Below are 18157 nucleotides of genomic sequence, written 5' to 3' on the forward strand. Positions count from 1 at the left end.
TTTCTGTGATGAAACATCGATGTGAAGCTGTCATTTTCCCATCAGAACCCGAAAAGGAAAAGCTGAAGATACACCTTTTAATGCATAATTAAAAAAAAAATTAAAAAAAAAAAATCGGGTTTTTAAGAAAGCACAAAACAATTACATATAGTTACTTACAGCCCATAGTCAGTCAACAAGGCTTCCATTGCACCTTTCACTCAACCTGTTCCAGGTTCCAAATAAGAAGTTTTGTACCTTCCTCCCAACATACATGTACTGTGTATAGTAATAAAAACTACAACATTCCACAATAATTGGTGAAACCAATTTGAGCAATCATTGCTTGGTGGGGGTGGAGGTGCAGGTAACACTACCTGTACGCTATAACCAAATTGTGAAAATTTTGTCTCCACACGAACGTGAACGCATACCAACACAAACACACATGCGCGTGCGCGCACACATACACACACAATCACACGCACATAGTACAAACACACATGCACGCATGCATGCAGTGGACAGTCATAAACGCGTGTCAGTGCATGCACTAGTACATACGCACACATGCATGCACACACAGACACCCACATAGTTAGTCCTTACCACCTCCATTCACCCTTAGCTATGACCCCTCCTCCCCTCCAATCTTCTTGTTGTTGTTCCCCGTCCAGTTTCATTTAAGAGTGGAAGGACGTAAACATGACGACTACTACTATACACACGCAAGCACACAGACACAGACACAGACACGGACACACACACACACACACACACACCCCACCACCACCACCACCACTGATTCGAATCATAGTCCACTTTTCCAGCATGGGCAGAGCGGCCCCACTGTACAGAGAAGGGAGGTGTAATCTCAACGATAACAAACCGGCCAGACAGGGAGGGACGGTGCCAAGCCACGCGTATCGCCTTCCACACTCCTTGACACACCAAGCCTTGTCTCCTGGTCGACACACAACTTTGAGGCTTCAGTCTGCACACTGCCTTCGTTGTGGAGAAAGCATGCAGATGTTTCGGTGACTACTACCGCCATATTCATTCAGTTCACCAACGAGAAAGCGATGCCGTGTTTTGCAGTTCGGGTGTGTGGCATGAGGTAAGTGTCACAACGACATACATGGCAGTGTGATCTCAGGTGTTTCCATGCTGCCACAGAGAAAGAGAGAATGCAGAATTTTTTTTATTCAGATTAGGCCAAGGCCCCTAACTGAAGGGGGCAAACATAAGCTACTTCAATCACACAATACTGAGATAAAACATCAAGTTGTAGATAATAATAATTTTCAGGAAACTTTCACATTTCTTTTGTAGTCTACGGTAGTCTAAGTTGCAACAAAACGTAATCGTTGAAGAGCTTTGTAAATGTAGAACGCCAGATTATTTAGTAGAGAGAGAGAGGGGGGGGGGGAGGGGGGGGGGGGTATGCGTGTTTGTGGCTGACTGTCCGCTATTCTGTATATGTAGGAGAGAATGAGAATAACAGAAACATGGGGCAGACGGCTAGCATAGAATATCTACCATATTATGTAACATGTTTTGACTTTTTGATAATACTGTTTTTTTTTCTTCATGATTATGTTTGTACATTCTAGGAATCTGGATTATTCTTTGTGTTTCCTCGATGCCCCAGAAGGAGATTATGTCGCTATTTTGTGGTATAGTGACCGAGGTATTAACGTTAAAGAGTGTCTGTGTGTGTCTGTCTCACAGCGTGTGTATTTGTTGGGATAGGGGTTATGAAAAACAAAAAAATACCTTGCAGTTGGGTGAATGATATAACTTAAGTAAAGCGATAGTCAGTGTTTATGTACTTCTCTAGAAGTAGATTCTACTGTGTAATGCTTCACTGTTTTTGTTGGATTCTGATCATGTATTTTGCTATAATGTTGACCAAGCTGTGGAATGTAATTACATGTTTCTTGACAAACATAACCTTCTCTGCAAGGGAGAAAAACAAACAAATTCCAATGACAAAGGAAATATTGTTGATAAAAATAAAGGGGACATTCCACGATTTCTCACACATTTTTAAACTGAGAGAAAACATGGGACGGGAACGACCACGATTTCTCGCAATCCCACGATTTCTCTCACGAAATCGTGGGATTGCGAGAAATCGTGGGCTTACAGCCCTTCTCGCCTTTTCTTCCAAGCTTGACTGGAAAATCAAACTGAAGGTCTAGACATTCAGATGAGATGATTAACCGGTCCCGTCTGCAGCACACGCTCTGAAAAAGAACTCATAGCAACATTACGTATTGTCATCTGATACGTACACAAGCACAGATGCATGCACTCAAGACCTGACCAGCGCGTTGGGTCATGCTGCTGGTCAGGTATCTGCTTAGCAGGTATGGTGTAGCGTATACGGATTTGTCCGCACACAGTGATGCATCCTTGATAAACTGAAACTGAAAGAAACGAGTTTTGGAGCATGTTCGCTGTTTTTATTGAAATATGATTATCATGGCGATCATTATTGAGCGGCTATTAGCCTCACTTCCACCACCACTACAAATACTGTTACTACTAATGCTATCAATAAAAGTATTGGTCTTAGTACACTGTCACTGGCTACTTTAAGAAATAAGTCAGTTGCAATGTTGATAGTTCATGTTACACTGATATACTACTATCTACAACTGTCACTATTACTGCTCAGTGCTGCTACTCCTCCTAGCAGTCGTAGTACTTAATATTGTTGTGGAGTAAAACAAGCGAAAGAAGTAGTTTCTACCTGATGTTACGGTGGTTATAAGATTGCTGTTATTTTTTACACTGACAACTGATGCACTGACAAGAGACTGAGACAGAAATGAGGTTTCAGTTTTAGTTTCGGATTCTAAAGGATGCGTGCGTCACTACGTTCGGACAATTCCATATACGCCACGCTACATCTGCTATACTACATCTGCTAGGCAAATACCTGACCAGCAGCATGACCCAACGCACTTACTAAGGCCTTGAGTACACACACACACACACACACACACACACACACACACACACACTGAGAAGTTGAACTCTATTTCGTTACAGCGGACAATAAATCAGAATGTCGACTGAAGGGAGAACATCATGGCCAAGCCTGTGTGATAGTACAGGCGAGCAGGACGTGAACAGGACTCCCGCGGACACCACGGACCCTGCACACAGCGTACAGCTAGTCAGTAACAGACGACCTGCTGAAACAGATGAAGCCCCGACCCATGGAGAAGACGTTCCCCTTCCACTAACCACACCGGAGACCACACAAGCACGAGACAGCGGTAACCAGAACGGGCCGGCCTCTCCCGCAAAGGCGGGGCCTTGTGTCCGGGTGTCTATCCGGGAGGACAGGGATGCCCCAGCCCACAAACGGGTCACCTCGGGCCGTCTGCGGATAGAGCGGGAGTTATCCCGCCTAAAGGAAGTCGAGGAACAGGAACGACGGCTACAAAAATCTAGGAGGAAGATGGAGGAGGAGAAGGCGGTGGAGGCGGTGCACAGGGAGAGGGAGAAGAAGGGGGTTACTCTGACCCCTGACGTGGAGGCGTGTCGTGCCGCTGTCCGGCACATGATGAGGGAGGAGGAGAGGTTGGCTCTGGCCCCAGTGAGTTGTCTGTCTGTCTGCCTGTATGTCTGTCCGTCTGTTTGTCATCTGTCTGGCCCGTCTGGGGGGGGGGGGGGGGGTAGGGGGGGTGGGGTGGGGGTGTTGAGGGGAAGGGGGAGGGGGGCGGGGGGGGGGGGGGGGTTGCTCCCTGCACGATCCCCTTTGCAACAAATTATTTTGCTCAGAGTGACTGCCAAACTTTGCTGCAAAGTTCTTTTTAAGTCTTTTCATTTTGTTTTTTGATACAAGTGTGATGTTCATTTTATTAATAGAAGTACTCATCATTTCATGTTCAGTACTCTTTGCAACAGTAAGTTAAGGATAAAATTTCCTTATTTTGGACTCTATCTATAAAAGTTAATCAAATAAAATTCATGGTCAAGCTGGGCAGAATGCTGCCAAGAACACTTTTGTACCCTGTGGCAATTTTTCTCACTGTTGTTCAGGTTCACTTTCAAAGAAGCTCCGAATTTCTGTAGATTTCACGAAATTCTGGTATATTTTCTTCAGTATTCGCTCATATGCTAGAGAAGGTGAATGGAAATTACGAGATGTACGTGAAAGCAGTACCTTGTGGTAATACATCTCACTCGTGCTTCACTGGATTCGGTATTAAAAGCATGGAAGTCAGGATTGAAACAACCATGCCCCCAACATCCCGAATAGAATTATCGACCGTGGCAGGGCTGGTTGACAGTGTGGCCTGGCGAGAAGTTCTCGGTTCGAAGACCGTTATTGTGTCAGCCAAAGAGGCTGCAGCCCGATCGGAAGCTACGGGCAGCAGAGACACCCTCACAATACCTGTTCTCCGCACGGCGCCACAGCACAGTTACGGCGAACAGTCTGTTTGTTGCTGACGGATGTTAATGTAAACGTACTCTCTCATCAACCATCCTGCAGCTTCTCCATGACGTCACCCACACCGTGGTGCCCAGGTCAGGCAGGACCTGATGCAGGTGCTGCGGACTCGCAGGATGAAGTTTCCAGCACGTTCGCCTGATGTGACTGCCATTGAACATATGTAAAACGACGTGTGTTATGTGTCCAGTTAAAGGTCCCATACCCTTATTCTGCCATTAGGGCACATCAACAGGAAGGCAGAACCCAGTCTTCCGCCGTTATAACCTTCCCCATCCTAAGTCAGGTATGCATTCACACGTGGTAGGAGCGAGGGAAATCGAGTAAAATGCCTTTCTCAAGGACACAATATCAGGTCGAAACGAAAGATTGAACCCTGACCACTGGATCAAAAGTCCAACACCTAACTGATTCTGCCACAGCGCCTCTATGGGGTGATGTGTTACAGACAAAAACAAACAAACAAAACAAACCCTCTCTCAGTACAGCAGTGGGCTGCCATCCACTCTCCAGACCACATGTCATGGTGCTTTGGATCTGTGGGGAATGGTGACTACACCCACTACAGACAGGGGATTGCTTTGAAGATAAGTGTGTGAGAGATCACTACTTTGAGAGCTCTGAAAATGTTATCTGAATGGCTTAGTAGAAATGAAAATTTCCCTTTATATTAATATTATCCTCAGTAATACGATTACCTTTTGGTGAGAATTTATTTATTTATTTTATTTTTATTATTATTATTATTATTATTATTTTTTTTTTTTTTTTGCGTTGGGAGTTGTGAATGCTTGCATTAAGTGGTCCTCAACTTTCTGCTGACAGTATGGTCACCATCGCCCCTATTCTCTCCATCTCTCTCCCTTACACACACACACACACACACACACACACACACAGAGAGACTTATCAGTCGTTCATATTCTCGTTTTCCATACACAAAACTATGGTGCTAATTTTTCAGTCAGATTTGTGATTAGTTTTGGTCACAGAAATTAGAAAGAACGCAGAATGATTCAAGCGCGAAGGAATGGTCACTGGCAAAACACCACCAGTTGCTGTGTATAACTGTCATTCCTGTGGCTCTTCGCCTTGTCTGCCGCCCATTCAGTTACTGATGATGATGACAGCGATGTTTACACAGGAACAACAACAACAAAAAAAAACAAAAAAACAAAAAAACCACTGATGATGATGGCGATGTTGACACAGGAACAGAAAAAACCCACTGGTGATGATGGTGATGTTTAAACAGGAACAAAAACAAAAAACAAAAAAACCCACTGATGATGACAGTGATGTTGACACAGGAACGGAAAAAAACAACATTGGTGATGACGGTGATGTTGACACAGGAACAAAAAAACAAAAAAAAACAACCAACACTGGTGATGATGATGTTGACACAGGAACAAAAAGCAAAAAAAAACCCAAAACACAACAACAACAAAAAACCCCCAAAACAAACCAAACACTGGTGATTATGATGATGTTGACACAGGAACAAAACACACACACACACACACACACACACAACAACAAAAAACAACAACCACTGGTGATAACGGTAATGTTGACACAGAACAAACAAACAAAACAAAAACACTGGTGATGACGGTGATGTTGACACAGGAACAAAACAAAACAAAACAAAAAACACTGGTGATGACGGTGATGTTGACACAGGAACAAAACAAAACAAAACAAAAAACACTGGTGATGACGGTGATGTTGACACAGGAACAAAACAAAACAAAACAAAAAACACTGGTGATGACGGTGATGTTGACACAGGAACAAAACAAAACAAAACAAAAAAAACCCCACTGGTGATGACGGTGATGTTGACACAGGAACAAAACAAAACAAAACAAACAAAAAAAACACTGGTGATGACGGTGATGTTGACACAGGAACAAAACAAAACAAAACAAAAAAAACCCCACTGGTGATAACGGTAATGTTGACACAGGAACAAAACAAAACAAAACAAACAAACAAACAAACAAAAAAAACACACTGGTGATGACGGTGATGTTGACACAGGAACAAAAAACTGACACTGATACAGGGACAAGAAAAAAAACAACATTGATAATGATAACTATAATGCTGACAAAGGAACATAAACATTTATGGTGATAACGATGATGGTGGTACAGGTACACAAAAATTGATAACGATCATGTTGATACAGGAATAGAAAAAACAGCAACAACAAAATTATTGATAAAGATAACGAACATGTTGACACAAGAACATAAGAAATGATGATGATAACGATGTTGTTACAGGAACAGAAAAAACTCTGCGATGAAACAAAAGCTCTACATCAGCAGATACGGAACAAGTACGCAGTGAAGGGGACTGGACTCAAACACGATCTTGTGGCTCTGACCGAGAGCTTCTATCACGGCAAGGTGAAGGACAAAGACGGAATTCCAGAGCACGTGCACCGACATCTGACCAGGCAGGAGATAGAAGACCTGAGGATGGTCTTTGACATGTTTGATGTCAAAGGAAAAGGGTAAGCTGAGAGTGGGCTTAAACACTTTGTAGTTCAGTTGGACCTGTCTGTTTTGTTGATTGTGGATATGAAGGACACGCAATTGGAATCGGAGTACACAAAAAATGGTTCATGATATAATAACCGTCTGTGTCATAAGATGGCAAATATTTGACAGTGACAAAGATGGTCTACATGCTAGACAGAGTGACTCTCTCAACAAAGGAGGCGAGGCAAAGGAATAATTATTCTATAACTTTGATACACCCCAAACCAAATCATACACAACATACAAAAAAGAAAATATTGATGAAAAAAAATATTTTTTGCTCACACACACACACACACACACACACACACACATATAGAGAGATATATATCCGCGCACACGTCCATTCCTCCACCGCCACCCCTACCCCCCACTGCTCCCCTCCCACGTCCTCCTCCCCACCCCCACCCCCCCCAACCCTTCCCGAAAAAAACAAACAAAACTAATGAAATAAAACGAAATGAAAATAGCATTATGTTTATCAGTGCTCCCATCGACCCAGTGTTTTCAAAATGTTCGCGAACACAAACAGAAGTCCACTTAACTGAGTAGCTGCAGGTATGCAGGCAATTCTGGCTCCCCACGCCACAGAATATTCTGTGCCCCACGCCTCGGGAAGCACAGTTCTGTTCCAGTTATCCCAGTGGACCAAGGTAGTGTTAGAGGCTGGCAAGCCCTCAAAACCCATTGCCGGCAGTAAGAGGTGATGTAGGGTGTAGACGGTGATGAACACACTTGTGGAACTTTGAAGAAACAGATTCATCAACTGCATGCTTACTTGAAGAGGAGTGGATGGACGAATAGACAGATGTGGACAACAGGAACAAGGATGGAGCCCTTGCCTACTAATACCGGATTCATTCCTACTCTTCCCATATAAGGGCTCAATTGATTAAAACACTTAGCCTCAACAACTGTCCTGCGATCCTTTTTTTTAATTTTTTTTTTAAATTACAGTGTTCAGTAACCATGAAATAGCTGAAACATACAGATTTGTTCTCTCTCTGTTACTACAACAGTAATAACGCTGCACATTAAAAAATATATCCCCGGCACACAATACACAACCGGTACTGAGAAAGATTTACAGACTGCCAACAATAAGCTTATGATCACACATTATTTCACAGTGTGCATTCATTTCAAAGCACATCCCCTGACAACAAGGAATGATGATAATATTTAAAAATACATACACTGACAGTAACACACACATGAAACAAACACATCATTTCAGCACTGCATCCGCTGACACATTCACAAGTCAGTCAGTCACTATAGTCTATTGAAATAGTTATTAAAGTGATGAAACCTAAAAGGCTCTCCAGTGAAAATGTTCTCTGCAGAACGATGAACTTGCCACAGTCTTCATACAAGACACAGCCACAGGAGGTGAGATTTACTCGGAAACAGCAGAACCAGAGATTAAGGTCTGGTGACAAGTCAATATTGCGTTCTGAAGATCCATAAACTCAGTGAACTGACAGCAAACCACCCGCATATCAGTTTGACACTGCTAATTTTCTGTTATTGACGTCACATTAATTTCTTCTTCGACTTCTCTCCTCAGTTTAACTTAGATTTGCTTTCGCTTAGTTTAACTTAGATTTGCTTTCGCTACACCACTCAAGCAAGCACGTAATACCACCACTTCAAACAAGCCGACAATGTGTAGCAACAGCCAAGTCACTTTTGTGTGACTGACCTAGCCAGTGTCTCTTGATCAAGTGTTAAAAAACATTTTTGCAATCATCCCCTAACCGACCTCGATTTGAATAGTGCTGTTAACCCCGACTTCTGAATCTTGGTCAGTACTAACTCCCTAGCATTGCCCAAGTTGACAACCCTTGCCCACAGTAGTCAAATCCCACAGTGGTCAAAACTCCCTTGAGAGGGACAGTCTGTGACTGGAAATTGTTAAACGTTTGATATTTGACAGAATAAAACATTTGCTGTTAAAAAGTACTGAATGATTTAGAACGGCACACAGCAATAGATCTTGGTCAAGTACTAATATACTGGAAAAGTGTTGTTGTTGTTGTTGGAAATTGTTTAATTGTGATTTTATGTGCTGAATTACCGAAAAAAGAAAAACGATAGCAGTAAAGTGCAGAGCATATGAAAAAAGACCGTTAAAATACCCAGACAGAAGAGACAAGGCCGAACCGTTAAAATACCCAGACAGAAGAGACAAGGCCCAGACTAACACTTTCAAATGGCAAATCATCAAACAGTAAGTACAATGTGTGTAGGCCTGTACGGCCAGAGCAAATGGGAAATATTTTAATATCTGGCAAGTTTGTTAGATTTGTCACTTCTTTTGAATGGTTTAATGTGTGAATGCACGCTTCATGTGTGCATGTGCATGTCTGTGAAAGTTAGAGAGAGAGAGAGAGAGAGAGCTTGCACAAGTGTCAATTAGTGTCATTTTCGGAACAGCATTTGCAGTGAATTGCTTCGTCAGAACGAATTATCCAACTTCATAAACTGATCACACTGTGCAAGAAGCCAAATGAAACTGGTCACATGTCCTGGTTGTAGGTATATATCAACTGGCTGTAGGTCTACCAAGGGCGAGGAAAAGAAAGAAAAAACTAAAACTTATAGTGAGAATACAGTTTCAGTTTCAGGAGCTCAAGGAGGCGTCACTGCGTTCGGACAAATCCATATACGCTACACCACATCTGCCAAGCAGTCAGGCCTTGAGAAAGAGAAGAAAAAAAAGAGTAAATAAATAATAGATAAATACTAAAAAAAACCAAACAACAACAACAAAAAAACACCAACTACTACTACTAATAATATGTATAAGGCGCAAAAACTTGATGAAGTCAACTATAAGCGTACAATAAATAAATAGATAATGATAATAATAATTAAAAAATAAAATAAAATAAATAATAATAATGATGATAAAATAAATAAATAAATTAAAAAAAAAGACAACAATGATGATAAATGAGCAAATAAATGTAAAATATGCAGACACACATTCACACATACACACACGTATGCATAACAGATATGCAGCAAACATGCAGTTTCACAGATATGAAAGCACAGTCAAATACACAAACATACATGAGCCCCAACACACACACACACACACACACACACACACACATTACCCTGCACCCCCTCTACCCCCTCCTCCACACACTCATTTCTAGGCTACGTATTGCAGCTTCCACGGCACTCACAAGCACACACACACACACACACACACACACACAGAGGCACACTTTCTTGAACAAGCACACACACATACGCCCATATCCCCCACCCCCAACCCCACACACATATATACAAAGATATATATATATATATGCACACCCGCACGTTCCAATATTCCGTTGCTCCCACAGTGTAGGCATGCATACACACACATACATGGGAAAAGATCTCTGATGCCAAGAACGTGGCGTCTAGTGTGTTGTTCAGTCTATTGTATTTGGAAAAGTCCACAGAGACTCTGTTCCGTTTTGAAGAAATTTGCGCAATGTTGGTTTGGAAATGATGCCGATATTCGTTTGATTTGCAAAGCATCGTGCTCTACCTTTCATGCTAGACTTACGGCCACTCCCTCTCTCTGCCTTTATTTCTTTGAGGCGATCGATGGTGTGATGGCCTTGTACCTGTTCTTTTTGATATTCTTTGACTTTTCTGAGGATTTCCGATTTTCCTAGATGTAGGCCGCTCGTTGCTGTTGCGTTACCAGCAAGTCTGTCAGCTCGCTCATTTCCCTTAACACCTGCATGTCCCGGGCTGTATGACCATGTAAGTTTGTTTTTTTTTTATCTGAAAGTTGCGCATTGCCTTATGCCACTCTGGGCTTCCCATTCCATTTTCAATTTTCTGTATGAGGTTCTTTGAGTCGGTTAGAATCATGGCATGCTGGTTTCCAGGCATATGGATAGATGACAGCCACCGGAGGGCATGTGTCACAGCTTCAACTTCCATCGTTAGGCTGGAGGTTGTGACTTTGCAGGCAGCATTCTCTTCCCTAATTGTTTTTCCATTTTGTTTCGCAGTGAATCCCCAACCGGATTGGTCTTTTGTGACTGAGCCATCTGTGTATATGATGATGTCCTCTTCTTTACTGTTTTCTTCTATGAGTAGCTTCACTTCCGCATCAGTTTTGCCCTCTGGCCATTCCCGACAATATCTTCCTATAGTGGTTGAAATGGCTGTGTTGAATAGATGGTTGAGGTTTTCGGGGTTTTTCTCCCATTCTTTTGTTTCTTTCAGGTCTTGTAGTCGGCATACTAGCTGGATTGTGTCTTCTGCTTGCCCCATCCATGATCTTCCTCGTCCTAGACGGCTGCCTTTTGGTTCTTTGACTGCGTCATGCAGTGGGTTTTGATGGTTTTCTAATGCTTTGAAGTAGGTCTTAACCTGTTCTAATTTGTTTCTGGCCTGCACTGAAGGAAGGTCTAGCAGGTATCGCATGGTTTCCGTGGGCGTGTCTTTTGTTGTTCCAAGGATCAGCCTCATAACTTCATTTTGAACTCTTTCTAATTTTAGGAGGTTGCTTTGAGATGGTGTTGTTAACCCAAGTCCGTAGTCGATCACACTGAGGACGAGTGACTGGTATAGCAGGAAGAAGTGGCGTTGTTCAATACCTTTGATTGCAGTTGCTTTTAAGACTGAAAGGCCCTTTTTGCATTTGGGGACAGTATTTTCCGTTGTTTCTGGACGGCTTTAGTTCTTTCCTGAGCATCTTTCGAAGTTCTGAAGACCAGGCCATCATCCGCAAGAGTAAGCACCCGAGCTATTCCATTGTTGTTTAAGTCTGCAAGGCCTTTCGTGTAGACGTTGTAGAGGACAGGAGAGAGCGGAGACCCTTGTGGCAGTCCCATGGATAGTTTGGAAGGTGCAGACATCCAGTCTCCGAGGCGTAGGACGACGGTTCTTTCCTGAAGCACTGCTGCTATCCATCTTGAATACAGGAATGTTTAACTTTACTAATTTCCGGAGTATGCAAATTGACACATAATAAGCTGACACAATTGGCAATACAAATTATCATAACCTACAAGGCGACCTAAATGTGTACCTCTTTCCATTTCCCCCCCGTGTTATCCCAGTTATTCATTTGTCAGCAACTGTATATTGATTATGCTGTATGAATGAGCTGTCGTTCATTTTCCTGATGGTTGGTCTTGCAGAGGAGAAGTCTAGAAACAAAGCTGAAATATTTCTTACTGTGCAAAATGCCAGTTGCAAAGCATTATACAAAATAATGAAGTGCTCATTTGTAGCGCTGTTTGCTCACAGAGAGGTTCACGGCACAAATAACAAATGACAACAATAAAATCAACAACAACAACAACCAAACTAAACCAAACAAACAAAAAGAGAAAAACAAAAAAACAAAAAACAACAACCAAAAAACAAACAAATAAAAAACCCAACAAAAATACAAACAAAACAACAACAACAACAACAAGAGAAGCAGAAGAAAAGAAACAACAACCAGTAATCAAGAAAATTCAAGTCACAACCAATCACTCATAACACTTTACAAATTACATGTCACAAAAGAGAAGCGACAATCATCAAGAAAAAAAAAAAAAAAAAAAAAACAACCACGAAGAAACAATCACCATCCTCGCATCATGAACAGCACACACACACACACACACACACACACACACCGCGCTCTCAGTGAGCACCTCCCACCCATACATACACGCACAACACTGGAAAAGGTAGTACACACCTCACTTAAAAGCAAATCAGAATAAACTGTTACTTGAGTGCAAGAGAAAAAAGATACATTTTCAGTTGGGACTTGAAAGAGTCTAGAAAGGGACCTTTCGCGAATTAGCAGGCAGTGAGTTCCAGACAGCTGAGGCTGAGAAACTAAATGATTGGTGACCAAAGGTTTTCAGATTAGTGTTCAGCATCCGAAGTAACCTTTGAGCGGAAGATCGAAGTGACCAAGAAGACTGATAATTTTTGAGTAAAGAAGAGAGATACTGCGGGAGTGTGACATCAAAACTGGGTACGCGAGCGTGACAATTTTGAATTCATTGTGGAATTTAATTGGAAGCCAGTGCAGCTCTTTGAGCAAAAGTGCTCATCACGCTTAGATTTCCGCGTTACAAGTTAAGCTGTACTGTTCAGAACTTTCTGCAAACGACTGATCTGATCAGCAGGAAGACCCACGAGTACTGAATTACAGTAATCCATGCGAGTTAACAACGGAAAAGTCTAACTGTGGCAGTCTTTGAAAGATACGAACGAATGCCGGCAATTCCATATTCTGTTCTGAAACTGGTATATGAACAAGATGTTTGTGTATTTTAGACCGACAGTGGTGTAAAAGAAATGTATTATTGCATTTGCTTTCAGTTATATCATCCCCAATGACGTCAGACGGGCAGCCAGCATGCTGGGCTTCAAGGCCAAGAAGGAAGTGTTCAGCAGTATGATAGGTGAGCAGCACTATCAGAAAGAAGTGTTCAGCAGTATGATAGGTGAGCAGCACTATCAGAATGAAGCGTTCAGCAGTATGATAGGTGAGGAGCACTATCAGAATGAAGCGTTCAGCAGTATGGTGGGTGAGCAGCACTATCAGAATTAACTTGAGCGTTCAGCAGTATGATGGATGAACAGCACTTGCCGAAAAGGAGACTGGAGTGACAAGATAGATATAATTCCATGTCTAGTATGGAAGTCTTGAATGATAGGATACATGGATATGTATGACAACCAGCCACCATGGCGAAGTGGTGAGTGTTGCGGACTGACAGCTGGGAAGACACGGGTTCGAATCCCAGCGGAGGTGGGTTTTTTGGCCTGCGGCCGACTCCTACCTAGAGTTGAGTGTGCTATGGGCTTAAATGGGAAGACTGGGACCACACAGTCGAGTATCACCCACTTCACGGATGCGCCTTTGGGTGTGTTGCTCTAATATCCTGACCAGCACTGCAAGTGTCTGTATCTCTCGGGCCTGGTTGACGCCGGGATATCATTATGAAAGGAAGCGTAGAATACAGCCTTGTCACGTAGTCCCCCACCCAAATGGACCTCGTCATTATCATCATCATCGTCATCCTCCTTCTCCTCAGTTTTCAACATCAATATAAAAATAGTCCCAAATTATGTGGTCTTTCATGCCCTGCTCTCATGGTGACCTCAGTGTCGATATCCCTCCACTTCCACGCTTGGGGTGCGTCTTGTCGAGGTCTTCAGTGCCGGCGGAACCATTGGGAACTGCCATTGGAGGGACGTGGTGGCGGTCTCCACTGATGGGAGACGCTCACTCAATCTGGCTTCGCGACTAAGCCATTATTGTCATCAGTAGGGGGCTTAGTAGGTGGTGTCCTAAGTACGTTAAATCAGAATAGGCACTACCGAACACCACCGAAGTGACTCAGCAGTTGTGCAGGGTCTCCTCTGGTGTGTGGCCTCCTGGCGACCTAACTTCTATGGTTCCCTGTGGACCTCGGGCACTAGGACTGTGACAGACGAACATGGGTGTGGCTGTGTATGGGGGTCTCGGAATGAGCGGCGTGGGAGTAATGCCACTGAAACTGTGCAGATGATTGGGCAGAAAAAAAGAAGAAAAAAGAAGAAGAGATATATGTGACAGAGAAACGGTGTTTGTCAGTAGGGTAGAGATGGATAGCTATCACAAGGAAATAATGTTGAGTTATACAGCAAGGAGGGCTATGGCCACCAAATGTGCTGGGAAACATGATACGGCCCATACCCTTCTCACTTCACTCTCTCTCCAGTCCATTGGTCCATTGACTATCGTCGTCTTCAGTTAGGTCTCACTATCTCTCACCCATAACTTCAAATCTGTAGACGTTGTATTTGATGACTGAACACAATCTGACAAAGAGAGATTTACAAATTAATACCCAATGAAGTGTGCATTTGCATTGTTGTGCAGATAACGTTTTATCTTGTGCTGGCAGCTAGCTGACAGTCGGGAGCATTGTTGGTGTTGAACTTTTCAGAAGAGGTGACGGGGAAAAAGAAGGGCAGAGTGACCTTTTCACACTTCCTGCAGTTTGTGGTCAGAGGTCAAGGTGATGGGGACGACCCTCTGGATGCTATTTTACAGGTAACCCTTCATTTCAGTCGCCATTTGTTGTGCAGATATTCTTTTTTTTATTTTGTCTTCCTTTGGTCTTGAATATCAAGTACATAATATTAGCACTGATGAAATAAAACAAATGCACAGTGCATCTGTGTGTTTCACGTAAACTATATAAATGTAAGAAGTACCAGTCGACTTGGCGAAGTGGTTTGTGTCGCGGACTAACGGCTGCCGGTGAGGACGCGGGTTTGAATTCCAGCGTTGGTGGATTTTTCTGCCCGAGTTAGTTTGCTTTGGGCTTGGGACCACACAGTCGAATATCATCCCGGGCGCTTCACGAATGCGTCTTTAATGTGTTGCTCTAATAGAGAGTATGTATGATTAAACATACATAAGCCTGGGGGAACAGACATAGACACATATTTATAGACAGATTCCTTATCGATGTATGTCGTGTAAATGCAAAGCCTTGTGAATTAATCCTACTAAAAGAATTACAGCCAATGCTGGCGAAATTTTTTTGTGAATGTTTCTTTTCTTAATATGATCATGTCTATGTTTAATTGTGTCTTATAAACCTTAAAATTTTATGACAATAAAATATTCTATTCTATTCAGACCTGGGGGAACATAGATCTTGGGGAACATCTCCCTTGTTCAGTTGTTTCTGGACAGCCGTAGTTCTTTCTTGAGCATCTTTGAAAGTTTTGAAGACTTGGCCATCGACGGCAAAAGTGAGCAACCTTGCTATTTCATTGTTGTTTACGTCTGCATAGCCAAAAGTCTACATAAACACACGTCAGTCTTGTCGATATGATTTTCCTGATTACTTTCTAACATTCAAAGATAAATTTTGGCCTGATAACTTCTCAGATCGTGGTTTTGGTGATTCAAGAATTGCGTGTTGAACGTTTGACGTTTGTGCTCACTTTATTCGACCATACTTATTTCATGAGACTGCAGAAAAAGTGACAGCATGTTTTGAACATATGCATATTGCTGAAACAACTATTTCTTACGTGGTCAAACTGTCCGTTTCGAAACCTTTATCACTGTCTTTCTGTGCCTGTCCCGTGTCAGTAAATATATATATACCTACCTATCCCTCTTTCGCTAGTTCATTATAATTCAAGTCTCTAGAATTAGTGCCATGGATGATTATTTATTTCAAGTAAAAATTACCAGCTTGTGTGTACATGCCATGAAATAATGAATAAAACATTGTGGGTCTGATGCTGACTTAAGAGATTTTGATTTTGATTAGCTGACTGGAGAGCTATACGCTGACTTCAGAGAGTTCGATACTGACTAGAGAGAAATGTTGAACGGGGAGGGTTTGATGTTGACCGGGGAGGGTTTGATGCTGACCGGGGGAGGGTTTGATGAGGGTTTGATGCTGACCGGGGAGGGTTTGATGAGGGTTTGATGCTGACCGGGGAGGGTTTGATGCTGACCGGGGGAGGGTTTAATGCTGACCAGGGGGGCGGCGGGGGGGTGGGGGGGGGATGCTGACCGGGGAGGGTTTGATGCTGACCAGGGGAGGGTTTGATGCTGGGGGGGGGGGGGGGGGGGGGGGGGGGTGATGCTGACCGGGAAGGGTTTGATGCTGACCGGGGGGACGGGAGGGGTGGTGGTGATGCTGACCCGGGAGGGTTTGATTTGATGCTGACAGGGGAGGGCGAAATGTGAAGTTTGAAGATGGGTCTTTGTAAAAGACGCTGGCGCGGCTAGCACCATACGGATATGGTCCTGTAGGTGTGGTCTGATGGAACGATGTGTTTCAGTGTTTCCGTATGTTGGACCGTGACCAAAAGGGCTACATCACCGCCAGCGACCTCCGTCATGCTGCAGAGAGCCAGAAACTGCCCTTGTCCAACCGTGCTATCCGCGAGATGATCCAGGAGGCTGACGTCACTGGAGACTCCAAAGTGACGTCAGATGAGTTCATTCACATCATGCTGCAGTCCAGCTTGTTCCGAACTGTTCAATGACCTGCCGAATAGCAAGTGTGCTTGCAAGTTTTGTTGTTTACGTATAATATATATATATATATATATATATATATATATATATTCAGAGAGAGAGAGAGAGAGAACATGCCCACGCCCGGTTAGTTATTCAAGTATTTGATCTGTTGTTTAAGATTATTTTCCAGTACGAGTAGCAATTCAATCCACGCGCCAGTGCACCAAATTTTCAGCCAAGTGTAAAAACGTGAAAGTATGTGCAAATACCTTAACATATGAATTACCTTTTTTTTTTAACCACACAATATTTATAAGCGTAGCTTTCTGATCGAAATAGATGAGCCCTGTGAGCAAAACAGTTTTTTTTTTTTTTAATTCTTCGTGTCCGTTGTTTGTGTGAGTGTGAACATGCGGGGGTGCTGTCGGCTGCCACTGTCTCTGGCCCGCACCCGGCTCTGTTTGAATGCTCTGGGTCACGTCTTCCGCTCACCCCACCAACCCCATCTTTTCAGCTTGCCACCCCCTCCCCCCCGCCCCCCACTCCATCACATCAGCCTTACCACCCCCCACACCCGATCATATCAACCTCACCACCACCACCACCCCCCCACACACACACACACCCCATCACCTCAGCCTTGCCACCCCTCCCCCATCACTTTAGCCTTACCACGCCTCACCCCCCGCCCCCTATCACTTCAGCGTTACCACCCCTCACCCCCCCCCACATCACTTCAGCCTTACCACCCCTCACCCCCACATCACTTCAGCCTTACCACCCCTCACCCCCACATCACTTCAGCCTTACCACCCCTCACCCCCACATCACTTCAGCCTTACCACCCCTCACCCCCACATCACTTCAGCCTTACCACGCCTCACCCCCCCCCCACCCGATCACGTCAGTCTTACCACCCCTCACACCCCCCCATCACTTCAGCCTTACCACCCCTCACACCCCCCCATCACTTCAGCCTTACCACCCCTCACACCCCCCACCCGATCACGTCAGTCTTACCACCCCTCACACCCCCCCATCACTTCAGCCTTACCACCCCTCACACCCCCCACCCGATCACGTCAGCCTTACCACCCCTCACACCCCCCCATCACTTCAGCCTTACCACCC

At 43.7% G+C, this 18157-nt stretch overlaps 1 protein-coding gene across 1 annotated transcript; it reads left to right on the forward strand.

Annotated features, from left to right (window-relative positions):
• The first annotated feature begins 856 nt into the window (after positions 1–856).
• On the forward strand, positions 857–17371 carry LOC143298026 (uncharacterized). The gene is made up of 6 exons (XM_076610686.1): positions 857–1096; positions 3040–3592; positions 6745–6977; positions 13363–13445; positions 14979–15085; positions 16846–17371. Exons 2-6 carry the CDS (start codon positions 3056–3058, stop codon positions 17050–17052), a joined length of 1167 nt encoding a protein of 388 aa, XP_076466801.1. The 5' UTR covers positions 857–1096; positions 3040–3055; the 3' UTR covers positions 17053–17371.
• Positions 17372–18157: the final 786 nt, after the last annotated feature.

Source organism: Babylonia areolata, chromosome 23 (genome assembly GCF_041734735.1).
Source record: "Babylonia areolata isolate BAREFJ2019XMU chromosome 23, ASM4173473v1, whole genome shotgun sequence".
NCBI lineage: Eukaryota > Metazoa > Mollusca > Gastropoda > Neogastropoda > Buccinidae > Babylonia > Babylonia areolata.